The following is a 24,387-nucleotide window of genomic DNA, read 5'->3' as shown; positions in this document are numbered from 1 at the left end:
GGTGGGCCTCGGGGCAAAGCGGCCGGAGCGCTGCGGGCCCTCCAAGGCTCCCCTGCGCGCCTCGGCACACCTGCCGCCAGGTGGCCAGGTGAGATGTTCTTACCAACGGTGCCTCCTGTGAGTCCTGTGAGTCCCTGCCCCGATTGGGCCGGGAGCGGAGACAAGGTCGGGGTCCAGGTGCCAAGGCCAGGAGGGCGATCGCAGCCCCGCGCTGGACCCCAGGGAGCCCTGGGCGCCTCGCGGGGCAACGGGCGACTCACCGGGATGCCGAAGCGCGTCCGGTACAAGGTCCTCATGGCGACGCTCGCTCCGCACAGGCAGCATTCGTTCATGTCGGAGGCGATCTGGCACGAAAGGCACAGGGGACAGAAAGCCCCACAGAGGCCTGGGTGCGGGGGGAGGGCACACAGAAGAGTGAGTGTAAGTCATCATACTCTCAACGAAATCACACCCCTTTCAGACAAGGTGCTGGCTCAGAAAGTGGCCTTAATGGGCACTCGGAGAAGACAACGTCATCCTCTGGCTCCTTGGGCCTTGCTTCTAGAGCCATCTGTCCAGGAATTGGGGATACCTCGTGAGTCACTACACCAGGTCAGATTTAATCGCAGAAGCTCATGCCTTGCTAATCTCAGCGTGTTCGCATTATCTTTCCTCCCTGCGCTTGTGACATTCGGGTCATGCTTGCAGAGGAAGTTTGTGGCGTCAGGATGTCTGAGAAGCCCTCTAAAAACTGGGAGGGCATTGAGGGTCAGGAAACACCGAGTGAAGAAATCATCAGGGACAAAGAGAGGAAATAGATCCTAGATGGTCATTCGGGCAAAAGGACTCTATCATCATCATGAGGATGGAAGCAAGCAGAAATTAAGGGACGTTGGTATCAGTTGTTTAAAAAGTTGAGTGCAATTTCACTTTACAGAGTTTCTGTAGGAAAGAGGGCCTAAGAAAATGACAACAAACAGGAAACTGTTCTCAAATATGCTCGGAGTAAAAGTCTATTTTGCAAAGTGCTGGGGTGGAGTTCTGGTATGGCTGTACCCTAGATAAGAGAGTCTGTGGTTTTTTAACTGATTGTTTTTAAGCAGAAGGGATCTCCGAAGAAACTGCAACTTCCATCATACACAAAAAAAGGAGGCTGTTTCTCGCACACAATGTCAAGATGAGCCCCCACAGAGAACGTCTGTAACCCATATGGCATGAGACTCTGAAATAAGAAAAAATTTCTCACGCAAAAGTGTGTTTTGTAGTTTGAAGTGAGTAAAGCTAAAAGCCTGCAGTGCTTCCTGAGATGGAACAGTGAGAAGAGTTGCAAGAATGTCACTGACAGCTGGAAAACACAGAACAGCATTGTCAGAAAAGGTAGAGGTGAGTAGAAGACAAGCTAGAGCAACGTGTCAAGAGCATGGTGATATAAGAGGTGAAAAACTGCAAAAGGCAATTGGTCTGGACGAGGATCACAAACTCAAGGTCATGCAGGTAGAATGAGTGAAATAGATTGGAAAAAACACAAAAGAGACAGCAGTGGGCACAAATAAATATGGCAAGCTGTAGAATGAGAATCACTTTTAGTGGGATCAGCTAATGCTAAGCAGCAGCTGAACTCTGCCATATGTAATGAAGGCTCGTCTTTCCAGATTTTCCAATTTTCGAAAGAACTTGGCAATCTAGAATGGAAAGTCAGATTTTTATGTGAAATCTGACTTTTATATGTTTCCTAGTATTTTTAAATTGCTATCTGAAGAGAGCTCATTAAGTATAGGATGAACAAAACACATCTGGTGGTTGAATCCACCCAATGGGCTTGCGAGTTGGACAGTAAAGCAGAAGCTCAGTGACAGGGTAAGTAGACGAGTTCTATTAGGTCAGGAACCTGAACTCCTAGAGTCCAGGAGAAGCAATAAGTAGGTACACTTACAAATCCCCAGGTCATCAAAGCAGTCAAACATGCCAGTTTGCCAGTCGCTATTCATCATACTCCCTGCTGTACCATATCCTGGCTGCGAAACAACTGGATTCATTTTTAAGACTAAGTTCCAAAAGGCACTGCCTGTGAAAACAAAACCAAAAAAGTATTAACCCCTACCTGTGTTGGTTGGATATCATGTAAATTTTAGTCGAGAGGACTTTCATCACACTTCTCCTGATTAGGGTTGGCCACACTGAACGAACTTAGCAAGACATAGGTAACAGTCTATTATTGATACTTGGTAATTAGAAATTTCAAGGAAGTGGAGTGAGGGTTCATTTTTCAGGTTTTCTGGGGAGATTTTGTTGCCCCTTTTGTTCTGATCTTATTTTCTTTTAATCTGCAAGATGATTTTTTTTCTTCTATTTTCAAGACAACCATCCTGAACAATGTCTACTTTGCATATGAGGTGTTTTATTTAATACTGCTTGTAACGACTCTTACAACACTATTGCATGGACATGATCTCAGTTGCTTCTTGAGAACTTTGTGAGATAGAGTTCTTTACTTCTCCAGAAAGATGTCATTACACCGATGCCTCTAGCTAATGTCAGTCCTCATTGCCTAATTGCTACTGGCATCCTGATAGCTAAAGTTTTAACAGATGTCCTAGGTTACTTAAAAAAAAAAAAAATTAACTTCTTTTTGTGAAATTGTCAGGCAAGAATCTGAAAAAAATGGTGGGAAGACTTTAAGCTTTCACAGAAAAGTCCGGTAGTTGCCAAACCACTAAGAAATAGTGTCTCTCAAACAAAGTGGGGCCTATACTTTTCAGATTTCATCCAGGGATCAAATGAAGTCTCCTAAGCTCTACCCAGTCAGAACTCCGGAGAATGTATTTGGTTTCAAAAAGGCTGATGTTAAAACGTTCTTGTGTACTGCTTCATATCTAACCATGTGTTGTGCTCTGGAGCCTTGACCCCTGCTCGTGTCAAACACTTCCCTTAATCAGGTGCGAGGAAACATCCAGTCCCATTATCTGTCCACCTGCTCCATGTAGCAAGGGAAGGCCCAAGTCAAAGATGCTCCCAGAGTACATCTCAATCCTGACTGTGCACTAGGCTCATCCCTAGTGCTTAGTTGAAAACACACATACTTTTTTTTTTTTTTTTTTTTTTTGAAAACACACATACTTGATTCTGATTCAGTAGCTGGGGTAGACCCTGGCAAGTAAAAGTTTTCAGAGGTGATTGTGATGTAGACAGCTCTGGAGACCACTGCTTACTGGTCTTTTCACTCTCTTTCCACCCTTCCCAGTCCTCTTCTTAGCTCCTCCCTTGCCCTGCTCTTTGTTCTGGTTGATTTTGTCTACACTGACATGCGTGGCTATCATCAGTTGATTTCCCCGACAGGTGATTATGGAATAATCATGGGACAATAAGAGCCAGGGCACTTTGACTGCCTTAGAAGTCTACCTCTAATATTTATTATCAAGAACCTGCTTTATGACACAAAGGGAAAACAACCAAATTGAGAAGGCTCCATAATTATTGTCACATCACACTAGGGATTACATTTGAAACTATTGGGCTAGATAAACATTTCACTGGAATCCAAAGATCTTTCTTCTCTCTGATTATTTAGGAGGACTATGACATCTTTTCTACTACCATCTTATCAGAGTGGGCACATGCTGTGAGCTCAATGTACTATCTGAAAAATAGTCACAAAATTTGAATAAATTGCACAGGTAATGTTGTGTATAATATTGAATGTTACAGATATACTTCTGGCCTGAAGGTGAATTATCCAATACCTTCAAAATATATACTGGGAAAATCATTACACAAAATGTACAAGTAGCTGTTGCTGCTGCGTGTGTATCATTAAAGAAAAATATGCCAGTACGACTATATTCTTAATAGAAAATTACTTCTTAGAAGAAGCATTGCTTTTGGTGAAAAAATTTGCATAACCAAACAAATCAGTTTAGCTAATGTATCAAGATGGAAAACTATGCTAAAGTTCTTTTCAAGACTCCAACCCTAAAAATTATTCCAGAGCAAAGACTATATTTTAACTATTCTTCCAGTGTTTCATTACCCTTTGCAGAGCCCTGGAAACATTTTTTTTGTGTGGTCAGCAGTTTACAGTAAGTATAAAATTTGCTGTGCTTGGTGTGAAGACAAAAGGCCAGTGAGGAGGCTCGAGAATCAGTTCTGATAGGAATCCTGAAATGGGTGTAGGCTGTAATTACTCTACACACAAATCACATCTATCCTACATTGTACTGTTTGTATTAATTCAATTAATTTCTAATCTAACACAGGGACTCTTGCCACTTGTTCTTAAACCCCTAAATTCCTGTTCTTTAAGTAAAATGTTTACAAAACACACTACAGTGTATGTCTGTATGCATATATTATGTGTCTATTTATAGATTTTGTGCTTCTGTATGTGGATAGTTCTACACTGAGCAGCAGTGGTTCTTACTGTCCTGTGCACAGGACTCAGTATCCTTTTAGAGTGTAGAACCTAGTGTAGAACCTAATTCACTAGGTCCAGAATTGGGCCAGAGGCTTGTTTTTTTTTTTTTTTTTAAGATTTTATTTATTTATTTGAGAAAGAGAGAGAGCAAGAGCAGGGGGAAGGGCTGAGAGGGAGGGAGAAGCAGGCTCCCTACTGAGCAGGGAGCCTGATGCAGGGCTTGATCCCAGGACCCCGGGATCATGACCTGAGCCGAAGACAGATGCTTAACCAACTGAGCCATCCAGGCGCCCCTGCAGTGGCAGTGCTGCTGGCAACTGGCCCGCACTTTGACTACTCAGTGTCTAGATCATGATTAGGAACTGGGTTCAAATTTATTTCCCACCCTCTGTGTGTTCTTGGACAAGTAAACTAACCTCTCTGCTCCTCAATTTTGACACCTTTAAAATGATTATAGTACCACTTTTCTCATGGGTTGTTGTATTACTGTGATGAGACTATGTCAATAGACTTATGCCTTTTAAACACTGTGTTTTCTGTATGGCAGTGAGCGGACATATGCCCCCTTGTGTCTATCTGAGGCTAAATGTTAAGTAATAGGTCATACACCTGACTCAGTATCAGGCAGTGCCTGGGATCACAGCTCCATAAAGCTAACACAGTGTGGTGATAAAATGAGCAATGGGGTAGGAATCTAAAAACTTGGGTTTAGTCATTGCTGGTATTTGGCAGGCTCAAGCAAAATCCTGTTATGTGAAGACATTTTGAAAACTGCAAATCACTATATATATAGAGAGAGAGAGAAAGAGAGAGTCTAAGAAGAGTCTAAGTGCCAAGAACATGGATGGAAAAACCTGAGTGTGATATGTTGCCAATATGATAATGGTTTACGCTTGCTTTCCAAAGTGTGTTCATGCTTCATCTCTAGTTGACACTTATCTCTGTTTAATATTTCCAGCAGACTAAAGCACTCAGACAATGAAGGCTGATAATATGCTTTCTACTGTAGACATGAAAACTGAGGCAAAGAGATTACATGCTGGGGCTAGGGAAAGGTCAGGATCACTAGTCCAACCTCCTTAATTTATAGATGAATAAAATAAAAAAAAAATTATAGATGAGGACATGAGGCTTGTCTCAAAGACTGAGTGTTACTCTGTATCCTCTTCCCAGTCTCTTCAGGAAGAAGACATGAAGACACCTCACAGGAAACATTATAGAAACCCAAAGATGAGAAGGTGGACCAGTCAGCACGATCCAGTGGTTTCCATCATTGATGATGGCCACAGACTCCAGCTTTCCAATCATTAGCTAATGACCTTGTCCCTCAGTGTCTTCATCTGTGAAGTGCACAGTAAGTGGCTTATAAAACTGTCAGGAGCATTAGATATTTGAAAAGCCTTTAGAGTGATGTCTGGCATGGGATACATTCTTCATGAGTAGTAGTTACATAAAAGTGAGTACTTGGCCCTGGAGGGAAATCAGTAGAATCCCCTACCCTTCTTTACACTCTCCTGTATATTATGGGATATGGGCATTTCTTCTATAAGGCCACAGATGAAAGGGAAAGAAACAGAAAGTAAGTCACATGCCTACAGTGACAGAGTGGCAAGGCTGGGATTTGAATTCACTTCTTGGGACTCTAAAGCAGTTATGCTTATTTCCACCCAATCTGGGATTGGGAACCTTGGCCAGCTAAAGTGAGCCAGACCTGCTCAGGGAGAAAAGGTAAGCATATTTTAGGTTATCCTTTCCCAGGTGAATTTTGGAACCACAGGGAGGTGGTTTGTGACTAATGTTGCTTTCTTTTAAGTCATGTGTCTGTGTGTCTGTGTGTGCTCATGTGTCTTTCTTTATCCAGGTAGATATTTTTAGTGTTTTGAAAGCAGTCACTCAAAAACGTCCTTTAGAGTTCCACCATACAGGTTCAGCTAACTGGTTCACAACTAGGATTATTCCGCCCCCCTCCCGCCCCCCCGGGACATTTGCCAATGCTTTGAGATATTTTTGGTTGTCATGATCAAGGGTGAGGTGCTATTGTCATTCTAGTGGGTGGAAGCCAGAGACTTTGCTAAACATCCTGCAAAGCACAGGACAGCCCCCACAGCAAACAATGTTCTATCCCCAAATATCAACAACAGTGCTAAGGTGAGAAACATGGTTAGAAAACATCAAAAGCCTCATGACACCTGAGCTTTTGGAGGGCTTCTAAAGGTATTTGATTCGGTTTTCTAGGGGTATAGAAACCGAGGCTATAGTAGCCAGACAAGCAGTCCTTGTAAGGAATGGGACCTAACACTTGGCCTCCTACTCACAATGTTTCAAAGGCTAGAACTCAGGGATCATGACACTACCCAGTTTCCCCATAGATTGGTTCATATCCTATTCTGAAATCCTGCTTATCCTGCCAGTTGCTCCCCTTCCACCACTTGCCTCTTTCTCTTCCTTCTGCTTCTTGTTCCTATGTGGACAGTGTAACTCTCCAGTTCTATTTTTTTTCTCTTTCAATAAACTTATTATTTTTAAAACTTTTTAAATTCAATTTGCCAACATAGTGTATAACACCCAGTGTTCATCCCATCCCATCAAATGTCATTAGTGCCTGTCACCCAACTTCTTTTTTTTTAAATTTAAAGTCAATAAATTTTTATTTAAGGAATTTTACATGTGATTCCTTCCACTGCCCATCATTGTAGTTTTTCCAAAGTCAGAATCATAATCTTCAGAATAGCCCTTTTAAAAAGAACTTTTGTTCAATACAGTTGTCACTATCAATCCGGAGTTCTTTCAGTTGGGCTTCTTTGATTTCAAGTGAAATATGAACACACTTCAAAAATTCCCCACCTGTAATCTTTAGAATCCAATTTCTTTATTCTAGGGACACATTTAGGATCAGAGTAGATGGATCTGTCTGTTTCTCAATTCAGACACCTTCTAAACATGAATGAGTTCAAATCATATTCACCCCTAAACTATCACACCCTAGGATTGTACAGATTGTTGGGATATGCAAATATCTAAGATTTTAAAAATGTGACTATTAGGTCTTTCACATCATCTTAGCAGATAGATGTCTTACAGTTCTTTCCCACAGATCTAACACATAGTTCTGCGAATAAAGCAAACCACACGTATACTCAATGAGGCATTTCCAACCACGTTGGTCTACAAAAAAAAAGCCCCATTAGGATATACCTCAACTCTTTCGGTGAACTCCTAACTGAAGTGCAATATACATTCAGTGAAGTGCAGAAATCATAAGCATTACTGATGAATTTAATGGTGAACAGTTCTTGTAATCACAGCCTGATTTAAGAAGTCCATTATCAGCACCACAGAAGCCCTCCTTACTCTTAGAAAGTCCCTCTGCCTCTGCCTGTGTTTGAGCCTTACATATATTGAATTATATGCATTATTTGTTCTTCTGTGTCTGGCTTCTTTTGCTCAAAATTAGGATTGTGAGATGCAACCATGTAGCAATAATTCATTTATTCTCATTGACATATAATAAATCATCATATAGATATAACACAACTTATTCATCCATGCTACCATTGTATTGTTTCCAGTTTGGACTATTAGGAATGGTACAGTAGTGCTATGAACATTATTGTACATATCTTTAGGTGGGTCAGGTATGTGTTTCTATTGTGTCTACACCTAGAAATAGAATTGCTGGGTCCTGGGGTTGGTAGATAATGCCAAACAGTATTGTCAAATGGTGGTACCAATTTACATTCCCATTAGTAATGGATGAGAGTTCCATTTGCTTCATGTCCTTGTCAATACCTGGTGATGCCATCATCTTTCTTTTTACCCATAGAGTGCTACCAGAATCTGGGAAGTGGAAGCCTAGGCTTAAGACTGAGAAAAACAGAAATTATGGTTAAATGATTAAATAGAATTGCCATATTTAGGAAAAAATAAAGAAGATTGTTAAATTTGAATAATAAGTCCTAAGCAATATTTGAGACATACTAATACTAAAACATTTTTCATTCTTTAGTTGAGATTCAAATTTAACTGGGCATCCTGCATTTATCTGGAGGGTTTGGGGAATAACTTTGAAATTAGAAAATATGGTGGCAGTTTCTGCCTTCCAATTTACAGGAATGGAACTGGCATGAGGGAGGCCAAAAACAATGGAGATTTCCTAAGTTGTGCAGGAAGCTGTCTCCCATCCCCCAGGGAATGAGCAGACGCCAAAGGACACTAACGGTGGCCATGATTTATGATTTCTATCTAAATTCTTACAAGAGCATTTCCTCTGGGAATGCAATTGCTTTACTTATGGTTAAAGGAAGGAAACTGAAATTTCTTGAGCAGTTTCTACTGCTAGTTTCCATTTTAAGCAATCTTAGGTACATGATGAGATTCTAGCCCCATAACAATCTTTTCTCCTAATTTGAAACCAAATACCTGGAGCAGCATAGCCAGGTGCCCAGGCAGGTGAGCTGAATCCAAAGTCCAGACTCTTCCAACCTACCAAGTCCTATCTTCCAGGTCCTATCTTTAGAGGAGTCCCACTGACTGGCCCCAGGGCCTGCATGGGCTCCATTTCTCTCAACCAGTCTCAGCTATGCTGATGGGATCCACCAAATGGCTATTACTCTCCTTGGGTTTCCCCAGGCTCCTCATTCCCTCTATTTCCATCCCTCCTTTCTCCTCTGTCCATTTCCTTCTGGCTTTCAGCTGCCTACCAGACCATTCCATGGGTTGTAGGCAACCCGTTTCTGGAAAAGCAAAGTAAATAAAGTCAATTGGGAAGGCCCCGCTTTGAGTCACTTTGAGCTTCTTCAGCCCCCAACCAGCCTCCAGCAGGCCTATCTTTTAGTGCAGGGATTGAGTCTGCATCTGGAACCAGTTGTCCTACCACCTTGCATCGCAAGCAGAATTCTGCAATCTCTGCAACACATGGGGACTCTGCCTCTGTACATGTTGTGTATAGACCAGAAAATGCCATTCTAAAATATGCCTTTATGGCATAAGAGTTATTCTGAATCCATTATTTTGAGAAACAGCACACATAGGAGAAGCTCTGAAAACAGAGTCAAACTTATCCTTTAAGGTAATTTACATTTATAAGGGAAAAAATATCCATTTGTAAGTGCCCCCCTCTCCTATCAGGAGTAGAGGGATGACTCTATACCACAAGAGACTCATCAATGGAAAAAGTATGGATTTAAATCTGCATGACAAGCCTTTATTTTCCTGCTCCCTTTCTCATAACTGGCTTCCCCCACATTTTCTGTCCAGTGCCTTTAGCTAAAGCTGGTTTAAGCCTGAATTCTTTTTTGTTTTCATTTGTTTTTATTGAAGTTCGATTTGCCAACATATAGTATAACACCTAGTGCTCTTCACATCAAGTGCCATCCTTAAGTCTGAATTCTAAGCCACTTCTGAGAGTTACTCATTTTCCTGCATACCTCCCATGTATATGAGATATATGTGTAATCTTTTTTTGTTTGTTTTTCTTTGTTTTCTTGTTTTTCTCTCCTTAATCTGTCTTTTCTTTCAGGGCCCCTAGTCAAGAATTTGGAAGGATAGAGGTTAACATATTTTTCCTCTTCTACAAAGTCGTTTCTGAAATTTTAGCCAAACCAGGAAATTTAAAAATGATTATTTATGCATGGTTGAAAAGATAAATTAAAAAAAAAAAAAGGTTTGTTTATTCATGAGAGACACACAGAGAGAGACAGAGACATAGGCAGAGGGAGAAGTAGGCTCCATGCAGGGAGTCTGATGTGGGGCTCGATCCCAGGACTCCAGGATCACGCCCTGAGCTGAAGGCAGATGCTCAACCAATTGAGCCACCCAGGTGCCCCCCAAAAATGACATTTCTTAATCTAAACTAAATAATATCTGAAACAAAAAGCCTCTGGTCACTGCCCAGGGTGATGGAATAGTGGGAGCTGGGCATTCTGCCCAATTTACTGAAGCCCCCATGTTAGGCCTTAGCTGAGAATATAGCTCTTCTCTTTATAGACTTGGACTGGGGAAAGGAGGTTCCTCACTTACCAGTATCTGGCTTCTAGTCTACCCTGCCTCCCCAGATACACTCAGATCCTGCTCCTCCCAAAGAATTCCCTCTTGAGCTTCTCCCCACCCAGAAGCATCACAGCAAGCCTGCTGTTAGTCCTGGGTCTGATCTGTATCTGGAGACAGTTATCTGGATCACCTACAGAATGCAGTATTGCCTGTATCATAATAGGATCCTTGACTAATATACCACCAATCACATTATTTCTGAAATTTTAGCCAAAACAATGAAAACTATATTACATGTAAGTTTAAAAACAATTGTGCATCATTGAAGTTATGGCATTTCCTAATTGAAGCTAAATCATTTCTATCACCAAAAGCCACTCCAAAACATTTTCCCTTTGGTTAAAAATGGTGCTCATGCTTGGTAATCCTTAAATTCAGAGCCCTCTCAGGAGTATTTGTATATTTGATAGTCCTCAACTGGGAATTTTTCTGACACTGGGGGAGTCCTTTATCCTACTTTTGTCAAGGAAGTAAAGGTTTGTGCTCACTAAAACATTTAACTGAGGCGAGGATTGGTGACAAAAACCATAGAATACACTGGATCCTCCCAGGTCTCTTCTCACTCTGCCATCAACTAATTCATTCAGCTTCTTTGCTACTTTTGTCTTAAAATTGTTAATCTGCTGTCAGGCATACATGGCTCTAGGGGAAGAATGCCTGTTTGTTCCTAAACAGTTTTAGGGTGCCCAAGGACTCACCCTATTTTTTCAGTCCTTTGGCTGCCATTTCTTTCTCTTATCCAGTCAGGCCACAATGCTCACCAGTTTGCAGGCATTCCCTCCATCCTGTTCCTGCTGTGAGCTCCTGTCCCTTGTTTTCCTATTTACCTGTTTTAATATCTCAGCTAAAATGCCACCTCCTCCATGAAGCCATTCCTAATCCTCCAAGTTGGATTTGCCTGTTCCTGTTCAACCTTGCACATCACTCTCATGATGGGCTGGAGAGCCTATTGGGTGAGGGAGTCAGCATGCTGGGTGCTAGCCACACTTTTATCTTTTCTTTAAATGCTAATAGCAGTTTTTGCCTTTCCTCTAAATGCCAATAGCAGTATCTCCACTCTCTTCTCCCAAGGGTCATTGGGAAAGCCCTCAGAAGTGACATTAACTTCAGATATGAGATTCAGAGATGTGCAAACTGAGCACTTATATTTTTCTTTGTTTTCTTTTTTTCATTTGCAGGTTTTTCTGAGGGTGTAAGTGGGTTTCAGTCATCTGGGTCCCCCAAAGATAGTGACTTGCACATAGCCTAGAAAATACTAAGTAAGTATTGGGCTTCAGGATATATTACCCTAAAATATGGCAGCTTAGCATGTTGAATGTATTAAGGAGGCTGAGAAAATGGCAAAAGCTTGAAGGTCATTTTGACCTCTTCTTGCCCTTCTTCCCTAAAAGCTGTAGATAAATCTGTCATGTGAAAGGTACTTTCCCAGTACCAGGAACTACTCTTGACATCCAGTGGATGGAGGTCAAGGATGCACCCCCCCCCATTCTTCCTTCCAAATCCCCCACTTAATCCCCCATTCCTGCCAACAATAAACTATTTGGCCCAACAGTGTCAAGACTGAGAAACTTACTCATACCTTCATCTTGTTCTTAAGAAGATTTGAGCAGCTCACAAACTTACATATATAACAAGATACAAAAAGAAAAAAAGAAAAAAAGGAAATTTGTCACAGGGAAAATAAAGTCTGAGCAAATTTAGCATGTCCTTTAAGGTTCCCATACAGTGCTGGACATGGGCTGCATATGAGGTTCTGGGCTTCCTGCCAGGCAAAGCAGAGGGCATGCAAACATTTAGGAAATTGACTATGTCTATAAAAGAAAAACATATTGATAGCTAGAGAAATTTCTCATCAAGGTCCTCAAAAAAAAAAAAAAAAAAGGAGATGATATATGACATGTGGTGGTCCAAGTCTTTAACAGTATCTCTAAACAGAACTGTGACTTTCACGAACATATTTCCTAATATACGGTTAAATCACAATGCTGGAGCAGAATCACTGAAGGCAATCTATGAGCAGCTAAAATGATCCCAGCGAACTGCTTATCTCTGATCATCTGGATGATCCAGGATTAAAAAATCAGATTTAAAATGTAGATTGTTCAGAGAGACACGTGGATGTATATTCTTGGGCAACCCTCCATGAGTAATATTTTCACCAGCTAGGACTTGATAAAAATTGGGCAGCAATGGGTCTGAATTGGAAGTCTTTGGTGAGAACCAGAGTTTAGATTCTCCATGAGGGCTGCTTATTATGCATAAGAACAGATATGCAGCAGGAAAGGGATATAAAGCAAATGTATTGTTATAAAAATTAAATGATGCAGTCAGGCCACACATCTGAATAGAAGGCACCCTAGTGTAGCACGGAGGGAGCTAACGGCTATCCTAACTCAACATGGAGATAAGATAAAGGTATATCTGTAAGAAAGCCTATGTTTTCCTCAGATACAAGTTCTGGGCCTGCTTTACCAAGTAACCGATAGTGAAGTTGAGAAAGGAAGAATGGCCAACACAGGCTACAACTGGCATTTAGATGATCATTTAAAAGAAGCAGATAGTGTTACGCTAAGAGATACCTCTTCTGCATGTACTTATGAATTGCATGTGATCATAGGAGTGATCAAAGTCCCAAAGTTGTACACCATAGAACCTGGAAAATGCTTATATCAGGTGTTAGCAAAGCCTACCCCCTGTGACAATAGAAGAAGGCAGTAAAACACCCTTGGAGTCCAATTTTAAGTAACTAACATCTTGGTCAGTACTATGGAGATCAAAGAATTGCAACGTGGAATCATAGCATAAAGAGCTGACCTTTTAAAAACACCAACCACTTGGGTCCACTGTGATTCTGACCCATTAGTCTGGGCGAGAGGAGAGGATATGTTTAATGCTTCCCAGGTGACTCCAAGGTGTGGTGAGGGTTGAAAATCAGTGTATTAAAGAAAGCCTAGCCAAAATGATAAATTTGAGTATTGAAATAGTGGAGCCTTAAGACTTGTACACAAAAATAAAACACATTTCCTCTCAATTCAAATTTCCCCTACCACTTAAATTTTGACTGCAAACACGTATAATTATAAAAATGTAGCCAAAATAGAATGTTCAATGAAGACACCCTAAAAAGCACAAAAACATCAAAAGAAAAAAAAATCTGTTAATCCACCATACAAAGTTAACCTTATTGAAACTTGTGACATACATCCTTACCTGTAGTCCAATAAAAAAAAAAAATTGCGGATAGGACCATGTTTTTTAAGGAATATTCTCCTAAATATGGCAATAAATCCATTTCTCCAACAGTGTAGAGAAGGCTGCTCCACTTGCTGTTTCTGACACTCGGGGAGCAAGCGTTCATCTCTTTGAGAAGTGGCATTCAATCATTGTGCTCCAGCTCAGAATCATTATCTGATTAGTTAATGACTCTGGAGTTGGTGTAAAAAAGACAGAGAGGGGGCAGCCCCGGTGGCACAGCAGTTTAGCGCCGCCTGTACCCCAGGGCCTGATCCTGGAGACCTGGGATCGAGTCCCACGTCAGGCTCCCCGCGTGGAGCCTGCTTCTCCTTCGGCCTGTGTCTCTGCCTCTCTCTCTCTCTCTCTCTGTCTCTATGAATGAATAAAACCTTAAAAAAAAAAAAAAAAAAAAAGAGAGGGTCTTTCTCTCTAAAAAAAAAGAATTTAATTGGAGTTGTTCCAGCTCATCCCACAATTTATTTCTGTCTGTAGAATTAAAGGTTGAAATATTACTGAGTGAATCAATCTTTGAGTTAACTTAAAAGTCCCAATTCATATGCAAATATCCTGAAATCCCTCACCTAAACCCAGATCCCTCACTTAGGCAATGGTCTATTTCCCCAGACTCCTGTCTTGCCTTTGTTCTTTCTCTCCTCATATCCTTTCTAGAACTCGTCTCCAGTAGGAGCTCAGCAGAGAGGAATCCCAAAAGAAGAGGGTATCACCACCTCCTGGACTTGCACAGGGCTTGGCTCTCCCATGCTTAGCCTATCTGGTATCTGGTCACACCCACACTGCAGCAGTCCCATAGATATCTCAGATAATATTTTGGCTACAAGAACTGGAAGACCTATGAAGCATAGCATTATATTTTAAATATTGCTGTGACTCATATCTGAATTGGAATTACTTGCCCTTTTTACTAATGTGGGCCAAAGCTCCTTTACCAGGGAAGTCACTACAGCCAATAGCCATATCCATTTCAGTACAGAACATCTCCACCAAACTTTATTTATTTATTTATTTAGTTAGTTAGTTAGTTAGTTAGTTAGTTAGTTTTGGGTAAACAATCAAGTTTGTTACGTGATGTTAAATTTTGTTTTACTTTAAGTAAGTGGAAGAGTCTCCCTCACCCTTATCTTCCCCATTGTAATGGAAGTAAAGAGGGCTAAGATAGTGCTGGTCCTTAGCCATAAAGTCAACTATCAAAGCTTGCAGGCTATTGAGTTTGGGTGGTATCTTAAATTTAAAACTTGACCGGGGTGGGGGTCGGCGGGGGGGGGGGGGGGGGGGTAGGGCTGGGGCGGCACCTGGGTGGCTCAGTGGTTGAAGATCTGCCTTGGGCTCAGAGTGTGATAGTGTGATCCCAGGGTTTTGGCCGGGAGCCTGTTTCTCTCTCTGCCTATGTCTTTGCCTCTCTCTCCGTGTCTCTCATGAATAAATAAATAAATCTTTAAAAAATAAATAAATAGAACGTGACCAGGACCCATCCAATACTTTATCAGAAAACAGCAAAACCGTTTTGAGTGCTCTATTTGGTATAAATAGATCTCAAAACTTCCATGAAAATACAGTTACTGGTGACCATGAAACATTTACATGTTGACAAATTTAGTTCAGGCAAAAGGCAGCAGACTATACAAACACTTGATTATAATTTTTTTTTCTCAAAATCTTCCAGATATACTTTTCTAGAGCATGGTCTGTACACCAAAAGCATCATCCATTAATTTCACACACATTTGTCTCCATTTTCACTCCCCCAAGTTAAACTCAAGTGAGCTTCAATGCAATCTTCAGTGCTAATTTCTCAATAAAACTGATGGCTATATGGGATGCTAGTTCAGGCTGCTGGGCTTCCTCCACATTTTGCTAACACATTGAAGTGCTCTTAAGGTCAGTTACCTCCCAGGAGGTAAACTAAGCATTTCCTTAGGGCATCAATAAAGCTAGGGCAATAAAGTAAAATAAATGAGAGAAAATTTTAGAAAAATATTTAGTCTTCCTGCTGAAATGAATGCAAATCCTTGAGGGAAATATTCATAATTATATTGGCCTTGATGCTGATTTACATATGAAAGGGTGTAGACCTGTAGTACACCGTTAAGTACATTTTCCAGTACATTTAAGATGTCTAGAGACGCCCATCAGGTCAGCTGTTTCCAGGTCCTTCTCCCCTATTGGAGTCAGGGTCACAGCTCTGCTGGTGCTGGCCATTCCACTTTTAATCCCACCACAGTGCCTGGATGCTCAATGGCTGTTTTTTTTTTTTTGAAAAATGAACAAACAAATTCATGAATATAGAAACTGTTAAGTTTCATACACATGATTGTAAAGTCTCTAGACTAGACATCTAGATGTCAGCAATACCACCTCCCGACCCCCACCTCCCTTGTAACAGCCATTTTTAAGAAATGTGCTAGCCTTAGGGGTCTGGACAAAAGAGGGAGGGAAAAAAAAGCTTCTTTTTTCCTCTTCCGTTAAATCATGTAGGTGAGAAAAGCTAATCATTCCCTCAACAAGGAAAATACTGAAAGCCGACTTGGTATTATTGGTGATAATAACAATGTAACAAATTGGGAAAGGTAACAAGTGGCCAGATCACTTGTTTTTGTTTTATAAAAACAGAGACATTTAGCATTAATTCTGACAATAAGATAATAATAAGCTTCAAGGTGACTGAAAGTAGAAATCGTGCCTCCCTACCAGCAAAACTAATTCCAACAGCAAATCCTGAAACCAATGGCAAAGTAAGACACTTTCTAGAAGCAACTTAATATTTAAAATATTCTGTTTAAACACATCAGTCTTCATGGTGATGCGAAGATTTCTTCTTTAATGATCAAGAACATTTTTTCCCTCTTAAAAATGCATCTCTAGTAGCACATTTTAAAGAAACAGGCTACAATTTACCTTGGCTCTTAAGAATCACTACTGCCAAGTTGAATTTAAAAGACAACCGCATGCTGCAGACTTATGGGCTTAAAAAAAAAAACAAAAAACAACCCAAAAAACTCAATGAGGCAAATGATGAATATGTACCACTCAATTCTGCCCTGGCCTGTATTAATTACACGGTAAGATTTTACTGGTTCTATCGTTTATTTTTTAAATATTTTTTTTTCTTTTGAAAGAAGAGGGGAAAGACAAAAGGTTACACAACGGAAAGGTATTATTTTGTATTGCAGTAATACTCACCCCACTCTGGTTAACTACAGAGGCCAGCAGCCCAGGCCAAGCAGGAGAAGCCCCAGGGGTACGACTGCTTGGCTGGAGGCTGCAGCCTTGTGCTGTAGTAGCTGGCAAGGGTGGGGTTAGGGGTGGGGAAAGTCAGGAGGTGGGACAGGAGGAAAGAAAGCTAGTTGTCTCTACTGCCTTGGAGGCCACTGTTTTTCTATTTAAGAAAATGCACAATGCATTTTATCTCACTATATTTATTTTCTGTGATACTTGCCTGACAAACCTCGCGCCCTTAGACAGCGAGATTTATTTATGATTAGGCAGAAACATGTTTTATGAAGGTCCAAATTTTGTTCATTTACTTAGGGTTTCTCTACTTTTTCCACTCCCTAAGGCACTTAAGGGGCATGGTATGTGTTTAAAAGTAAGCGGTGGGCAGCTGGTCTGAGGTCTCAGAAATGCTAAAGAGATAGGCCACCTTCCTTCTGGCCAGGTTGTTGGGACTTAGGTTCCAAGCTAAGGGGCTGGGTGGCTCGGACAAGAGGAGTTAGTGAAGGGTAAGGGGACAGAGTGCGGATGTGGCCAGTGGCATTTCAATACCACTCACCTGGTGCCAGTGTGGAGAGTGGGTTCTCACAGGTAAGACCGACATCAAGGAGCTCACTGTGGGAGCAATTCTACAAGTGAGTGAAGGGTGCAGAGGGCCTGAGCAGGGTTAGAAAGCAAGAGGAGGGATTTAACAGAAACTCGGGACAGGAAAAGGCAGTTCTTCGAAATTGGGCAGGGGAATGGAAGGGGAACTGTCTCACTTATCAAATCGTTAGGCACATAGATACACGATACTGCGTCTAAAACCTCAATTGCGGGATCCCTGGGTGGCGCAGCGGTTTAGCGCCTGCCTTTGGCCCAGGGCGCGATCCTGGAGACCCGGGATCGAATCCCACGTCGGGCTCCCGGTGCATGGAGCCTGCTTCTCCCTCTGCCTGTGTCTCTGCCTCTCTCTCTCTCTCACTGTGTGCCTATCATAAGTAAATAAAAAAAATTAAAAAAAAATAAATAAAACCTCAATTGCTTCCGGACTGCCCACTAAAAAGGAGTTAGCTTAGCAGAGGTTAAAGTGTCCTTCATTCCTATCAGTGTGGCCCTAGCAAGTTGTATTTTCTTTCATAGGGTTTGAACAGAAGAGCTGAATGCCTCACATCCCTCAGACTGCTTTCTGTTCCCCCAGGTGAGACGTGTGTACAGAGGGAGCTGGTGGGGGAGGCACCAGGTAAGCGGAAAGGGGTTCTTGAGTGCTCACCTCTCTCCCAGGAACACTTGCCTAGACTATTCACATGCACATGTACCATTAAGTGGAAAATTCACTATCAGTAGGATACATGCTTCTGTTTTTTAAAGATACATTTATTGGGACGCCTGGGTGGCTCAGTGGTTGAGTGTCTGCCTTTGGCTCAGGGCGTGATCCTGATCCCGGGATTGAGTCCCACATCAGGCTCCTTGTGACAAGCCTGCTTCTCTCTCTGCCTGTGTCTCTGCCTCTCTCTGTGTGTCTCTCATGAATAAATAAAATCTTTAAAATAAATAAAATAAAGATGTGTTTATTTATTTATTTGAGAGAGAGAGAAGGGGGAGGGTAGAGGGAGAGGGAGACAAGGACTCCTCGCTGAGCAGGGAGCCCGATGCAGGAGCTTCATCCTAGGACCCTGATATTGTGATGAGCTGAAATCAAGAGTCGGACGCTTCACCGATTGAGCCCCCCAGGCATCCGTATAATAAATGCTGTCTTATTTCAGGTCCCTAGCGTGTGAGCAATAACCACTGTGTACATAGGCCACTTCCCTGTCCTGGAAGAGCTCACGGCCTGGAAAGTGAGACAACTGAACAGTCTGTATAGAAAATATCATTAGCATCTTACAAAGTAAGAGGTCACCAGTTCTAGGCCACTAACTGGGTGGCTCTTGGGCAAATCTCTTAATCAAAAAGACTGATTTATTTAGGAACTGGTATGTGCCCAGCACAAAAGTGTTTCATTTCAATCGTTTCATATATTAGTATATGTTTTCACCACTTGATAGTCACAGCAAGAGATGTGCCCCTATTTGGCTTCATTCTAATAAGAAAGACAAAAGAAAAACACATGGAAACACAAATAAGACCTAAGTATGGATGCCTGGGTGGCTCAGCAGTTGGGTGCCTGCCTTCGGCTCAGGCCATGATCCCGGGATCCGGGATCGAGTTCCACATTGGGCTCCCTGTAGGAGCCTGCTTCTCTGCCTGTGTCTCTGCCTCTCTCGCTCAGTCTGTGTCTCTCGTGAATAAAAAATAAATCTTTAAAAACAAACAGACAAAAACAAATTAAGACCTAAGTAAACCTATAAATGGACACTATAGTTGCACGTTGTTCTAAGAGTCTCAAAGAAAATTGTCAAGGGGCTGAGATTCTGAATAATGGGGTAGTAAGAAGGAGGCTTACCTTGAACAGGGTGGGCAGGAAGGGCCTCCTTGAGGCAGAGCCAAAGGAAGAGCAGTGGCTGGCTGAGTGGAGGGGGTGGTAGGAGAATCCTGGTAGATGGCAAAAGTCCCCCTGTGAACTCAGTGGATTTTAAGGAACTAAGAGGGTGAGACCGCAGAACAAGCAATAAACATTCTATTGGACAACGTGCGGAGCCAAGGAATAGAGGTGGAGATAGTTTTACAGGACTATTCAGGAAAGTCTCCATGGAATGATGTATTTTCAAGACAGATTGGCAGCCTGGATTGTTTGTATGCATGCATGTGTGTACGTGTGTGTGAATTCATGCTGGGAAAACTACCAGGCCATTTGCTAGTCTTTTCATGATTGATTAAAGGAAGTGGCATGGCCACAACCTCGCTTCTGTTGCTTCTCTCTCTGCAAAAGGGCTCAGCAAGCTTTGGGGCTGAGGATGGGTAGATTTAGTGATAGATGACCAGTTCCCTGAGAAACATAGTCAGGGCGGCTGTGTGTGACGTCTGACATGAGTGAACTACATTAGGGTCATTGCCATTTTCAAGGTCATTGCCATTTAGTCAAAAGGGACTAAATAACCACTGGTCTGGGCCATGTGGAGGACTGCTTGCAATGAATTCCATAGGTCCTGCTCCTGGGGTTAGCCACCCAGCAAGTATTTATCCAGACAGTATGGCAGAGTGGCGCTAAGTGTGGCCTCTGGAGCTAGAATCACCAAGGCTGTGTGGCCTTGGACTAGTTAGTCAGTGTCTCTGAGCTTCTGATTCCTCACAGGGCTATTTTCAGGATTCAAAAGTGAACATGTCCTCACAGTCTCTAAGTATGTAGCCGGTATTCGCAAACACCGATTTTCTTTCTTCAACCCTGAGTTAGGGAAGTGGAGAAAAGGCATCATAATGAGAACAAATTGAGGAAGGAGGCCATGTAGACTTGCCACATAGCATGTGTGCAGTGAGGGAGAGGGGGCAATCGAAGCTACTGGCCTGGCACTTTGCTTAGTAGTTGTATAATTTAAGGTTTTCTGACTTAGTCACAGAATATTAAACAAAACGGGGATTCATTGCCTACTGTCTGAAAAATCCTGGGCATGACCAGCTTTGGGACCAACTTGTTGCAGGGCTCACCTCTGTGAAGGGCCTGGTCTGTCCTCCCACTGCCTCCCCTCTTCTTCATGCTGACTACACTTCTGCTCAGAATTCACATGCCCTGGACTGTTGTCCTCCCAGGTCCTGGGGCACGAAAAATTGACAATAGTTAACATCCATATCTGCACACTGTATTATAACTACTGTTCTAATTTCTTTTTTTAAGTTGGCTCCACACACAACGTGGGGCTAGAACTCACAACGCTGAGATAAAAGGTCGCGTGCTCTATAGATTGAGCCAGCCAGGTACCCCCTCTTCTAATTTTTTTTAAAAAGTTTATTTATTTATTTATTTATTTATTTATTTATTTATTTATGATAGACAGAGAGAGAGAGAGACAGAGACACAGGCAGAGGGAGAAGCAGGCTCCATGCCGGGAGCCTGACATGGGACTCGATCCCACTCCAGGACCGCACCCTGGGCCAAAGGCAGGCGCTAAACTGCTGAGCTACCCAGGGATCCCTTAAACTTTTTTTTTTTACATAAATTGATACTTGTAATTTTCACAAGAATGAGGTAGGTAGGAAAACTGAGGCAGATTAAGTAACTAGCCTGAAGCTGCAAATGAGAGACAGAGGAAGGATTTGAGCCAGCAGTCTGGTTTCCAAGTCTGAGCTCTAAAGAGCCTCTTCTGAAAAACAGCCACTATCTCTTTGGACCTATTTGTACTAAGGTTGTTGTGTTTGGGTCTCTAAGGCTAGTAGAAGGTGATGTCTACTTGTCCAGTGGCAATCACTTGCCCATCCTGAAGTGGGCACAAGGAAACACCATGCAGAGCTCCCAGGCTGGGCAAGTGGAGGGACTGGCCGCCAAAGGGGATCTGGATACTCCATCAGAACAGACAAGTGAGGGGCACCTGGGCTGCTCAGTGGTTGAGCGGCTGCCTTGGCTCAGGTTGTGACCCCAGGGGTCCCAGGATTGAGTCCTGCATCAGGCTCCCTGCAGAGAGCCTGCCTCTCCATCTGCCTGTGTGTGTCTCTGCCTCTCTCTCTGTGTCTCTCATGAATAAATAAATAAAATCTTTAAGAAAAAAAAAGAACAAACAAGTGAAACAAGAGCTTTCCATCATGACCAAGATGGAAAAGAAAGAAGAAAAAAGGGTTTTAGGGAGGAAATGATGAACTCAGTGGGCTAAGGTTTAAAGTCCTAGAAAAGCATTCATGCAAAGATATGGCCCATTGGATATATTGATTCATACTTCAAATAAGATGATGATAAAATGGTGAGCAAAGAGACTCTGGACCAATGAAGACAAATGAAAGCGGGAGCGGTAACATTAATCTCAGACAAAGTAGAACTTCAGGCTAATAGCACTTAGAGTGTAGGGAACATTTGTCTGCAGTTATAAAAGGCACAAATACTAAAGAAGATAAAACAGTCAAGGGAGATATCAAAGAACATAGCAGCTAAATACATAAAGACAGGAAGGAGACCTTGTACAATTAATGAGAGATTTCAAAATACCTTGCTCCCAATCATCCAGAATTCATCATCAAAATAATCATTCAACTCAACAAGTAACACAATGTTTTAACAGTCAAAACTTTATTCAGATGAACCAAATAATATAATCAAATAACTTGAGATAACACATATAAGGATTTCTTACCTGCCACACATAAAGACAGATTTTTCATAAAAATGAAAAATTAAAGGTACATGATGAATGTGATCTAAAAGCCTTAAATAGTTGGAAGTGAAGGCACAAACTCCGAGGCAAGTCTTGGATTAAAGAGAAAAGAAATGGGAATCCATTCATTCTCTAGAAACCAATGAAAAGCAAACTACTTTTTCTTGAGACCTAAGGAATCCTGAAAGTAATACTAAAAGGAACATTCAGAGTTTCAAGATGCCTTAGCGATTTAAAAGTAAGACCAAAAAATAAAAGAACTAAATATTCATCTTAAAATGTCAAAAAAGTCAATCAGGAAATTGGATTAATTTCAATTAATAAATAAAGGTAAAAGTTGAAATTAACGGTATACATAGAAAAATAATAGGATAAAAATAGTAAGAAGATAACTCAGTCAAACTCTACTGAAAATGACTCCAAAAGTTTACTGAATAGACTCCTCCTTCAGATCTTTGCCTCCGTGGCCTTCTGTCTCCCTAGGCATGGCCCCGGGTTCCCTGTGGAGAGCTGTTACTGCAAGTCCAGACCTGGCGGTGATGACTTGATCCACACCTGTGGAAAAACACAATTTGATGGAGGAAATCTGAAGCTTGAATTCCCTTTATTAAACAATTCATGAATCTGGTGGTAACCCACCTAGTAAGTAGAGCAATGCTCTGAGGAGTTGTAAAAAAAAGGAAAGTTTTAATAACCTCCCAGGGAAAAGAAAAGATAGAACTTTTTCAGTCATGGTCCCTTTCATCTATTCTTCTTCTTTTTTTTAAAGATTTTACTTATTTATTCATGAAAGACACAGAGACATAGGCAGAGGGAGAAGCAGGCTCCCCATGGGGAGCCCTAAGCGGAACTCGATCCCAGGACCCCCGGATCATGCCCTGAACTGACGGCAGATGCTCAACCACTGAGCCACCCAGGCATCCCCCTTTCATCTATTCTGTTAGTATTACTTGAAGGGGGGAAGAACAGGGATTTCATCATGTGGATTACCTCAGCTTCCTCTATGGGATCTGGAGGGCGTATTTGACAGATTGCGTTTTTGGGGCTTACCAGAACATTCCTTACGGAGCAGTTAAAATTACACTTCCAGTGGACTTTGAAACTGCAGTCATGCTGAACTCTTAGCCTCAGTTTGGTGACTTGGTCTGGCATAGGTGACTCTATCTTGGGCCTGTTGGGCTTGTTTTCTTTTTAACAACCCCAACAGAGCAGCCTGTACACCTGTTTTGCTTCCTACTAGGAGTATGTTGCTTGGCGCACTGCAGTCCCTCCAGAAATATTGAGTGAATGCAGGAGAAAGGTAAGAGAGCAAAGACAGCTGGAAGGATAGAGTCCAAGAACGCAGAAGAAAAAGAGAAAACCACACCTGGAGACGATGCAGTACAAAGTTTCTATAAAGGAAGCCAGGGCAATGATGCCGGATGCTTTAAGAAGCAAAAATGAGTGAGGGATTACTTGTCTTATTTTCCACCACAAAGTTCTTTTATAATCCCAACGCTAAAATGTTGACCACTTCACTGATTTTGGCTGATGTCCATGGAGTATCTACAAAGTACTTTCAAGCTCGTAATCACATTTGGTACTTAGAAATGCCCTAGAGGATAGTATTTTTATCATCCTTATAATGATAGAGATAGATGGAGAAATAAAGGCTCAGAAAGGCTGGGTAACTCTTCCAGAGTCGCAAAGCTGAGAAAGTCAAGGGTTCGGATCAAATGTGGTGCTCTTTCAGATGTTCCCACATATGTTGACTGCAGCTGTAGAAGGTTGTCAGCGGCCTGGTCATCAAGACACATATTTATCAAGCACTTCCTGAGCTAGGAGGCATCCAGTATACTGTAGTGAATGTGATCCAAGACAGCCAGTCCTCTCCTGAGCTGACTCTGGGGCGGGGAGTCAGAAGATCACAAGCCACCACACACGCTAGGAGCAAACAGGTGCTTTGCTAGAATAATACACAGGAACTTCACGTCAGCTGCGGCGAGGGTGGGGGAGTGGAAGGCGTCACACACTTTATTTTCCTCTGAAAACTAGGTTTCAGGACCATGTCCTTAGCTATGTTGGCTGCAGCTAGACACATTCAAGCTTGTTTTGTTCTGCAGGAGGGTTCAGTTACCGCACAGGTGGGTTCAGTAGAATTGCGGGTAGAAAGTCGGATCCCCACCCAGACCAGCTGAAACTGGTGTCAGTGTCTTCACAGTCTGGGAAACACACACTGTGAAGTGTGTCTGTTTGAATACACTCAGGGTGAGGGTGAAGCAAAAATTAGAA

At 42.0% G+C, this 24,387-nt stretch overlaps 1 protein-coding gene, 1 long non-coding RNA gene and 1 other non-coding gene across 6 annotated transcripts in view; 1 reads left to right on the top strand and 2 right to left on the bottom strand.

Moving 5' to 3' along the window:
* Positions 1–19,609, bottom strand: part of PLAC8A (placenta specific 8 A) — a 26,469-nt gene extending 6,860 nt beyond the window's left edge. Inside the window, exons 1-3 of one of the 2 annotated variants that reach the window (XM_038582257.1) lie at positions 19,326–19,609; positions 1,913–2,044; positions 261–385 (exon numbers count right to left, since the gene is read on the bottom strand). In XM_038582257.1, coding sequence (XP_038438185.1) covers positions 261–385; positions 1,913–2,044; positions 19,326–19,572 — 504 coding nt within the window. In that variant the 5' untranslated portion in view covers positions 19,573–19,609. Of the gene's footprint in view, positions 1–260; positions 386–1,912; positions 2,045–16,870; positions 17,029–19,325 lie in introns of those variants that run through there. The other variant, XM_038582258.1, reaches the window with a different exon arrangement.
* Positions 234–24,387, top strand: LOC111093644. 3 transcript variants are annotated; one of them, XR_005382892.1, is made up of 6 exons: positions 234–1,362; positions 3,548–3,653; positions 5,564–5,744; positions 11,617–11,697; positions 18,023–18,080; positions 23,357–24,387. It is a non-coding gene; the product is annotated as an uncharacterized LOC111093644 (long non-coding RNA). The 3 variants fall into 3 exon arrangements; XR_005382891.1 differs by lacking the exon at positions 3,548–3,653 and having other exon boundaries at positions 235–1,362; XR_005382893.1 differs by lacking the exons at positions 3,548–3,653; positions 18,023–18,080; positions 23,357–24,387 and adding an exon at positions 14,342–14,899 and having other exon boundaries at positions 235–1,362.
* Positions 7,459–7,591, bottom strand: LOC119867268. Its single transcript, XR_005383003.1, has one exon. It is a non-coding gene; the product is annotated as a small nucleolar RNA SNORA18 (small nucleolar RNA).

This window comes from Canis lupus, chromosome 32 (assembly GCF_011100685.1).
Source record: "Canis lupus familiaris isolate Mischka breed German Shepherd chromosome 32, alternate assembly UU_Cfam_GSD_1.0, whole genome shotgun sequence".
In the NCBI taxonomy this organism is placed as follows: Eukaryota; Metazoa; Chordata; class Mammalia; order Carnivora; family Canidae; genus Canis; species Canis lupus.
Note: the sequence above shows the minus strand (reverse complement) of the source record. Positions and strands in the feature narration are given on the sequence as shown.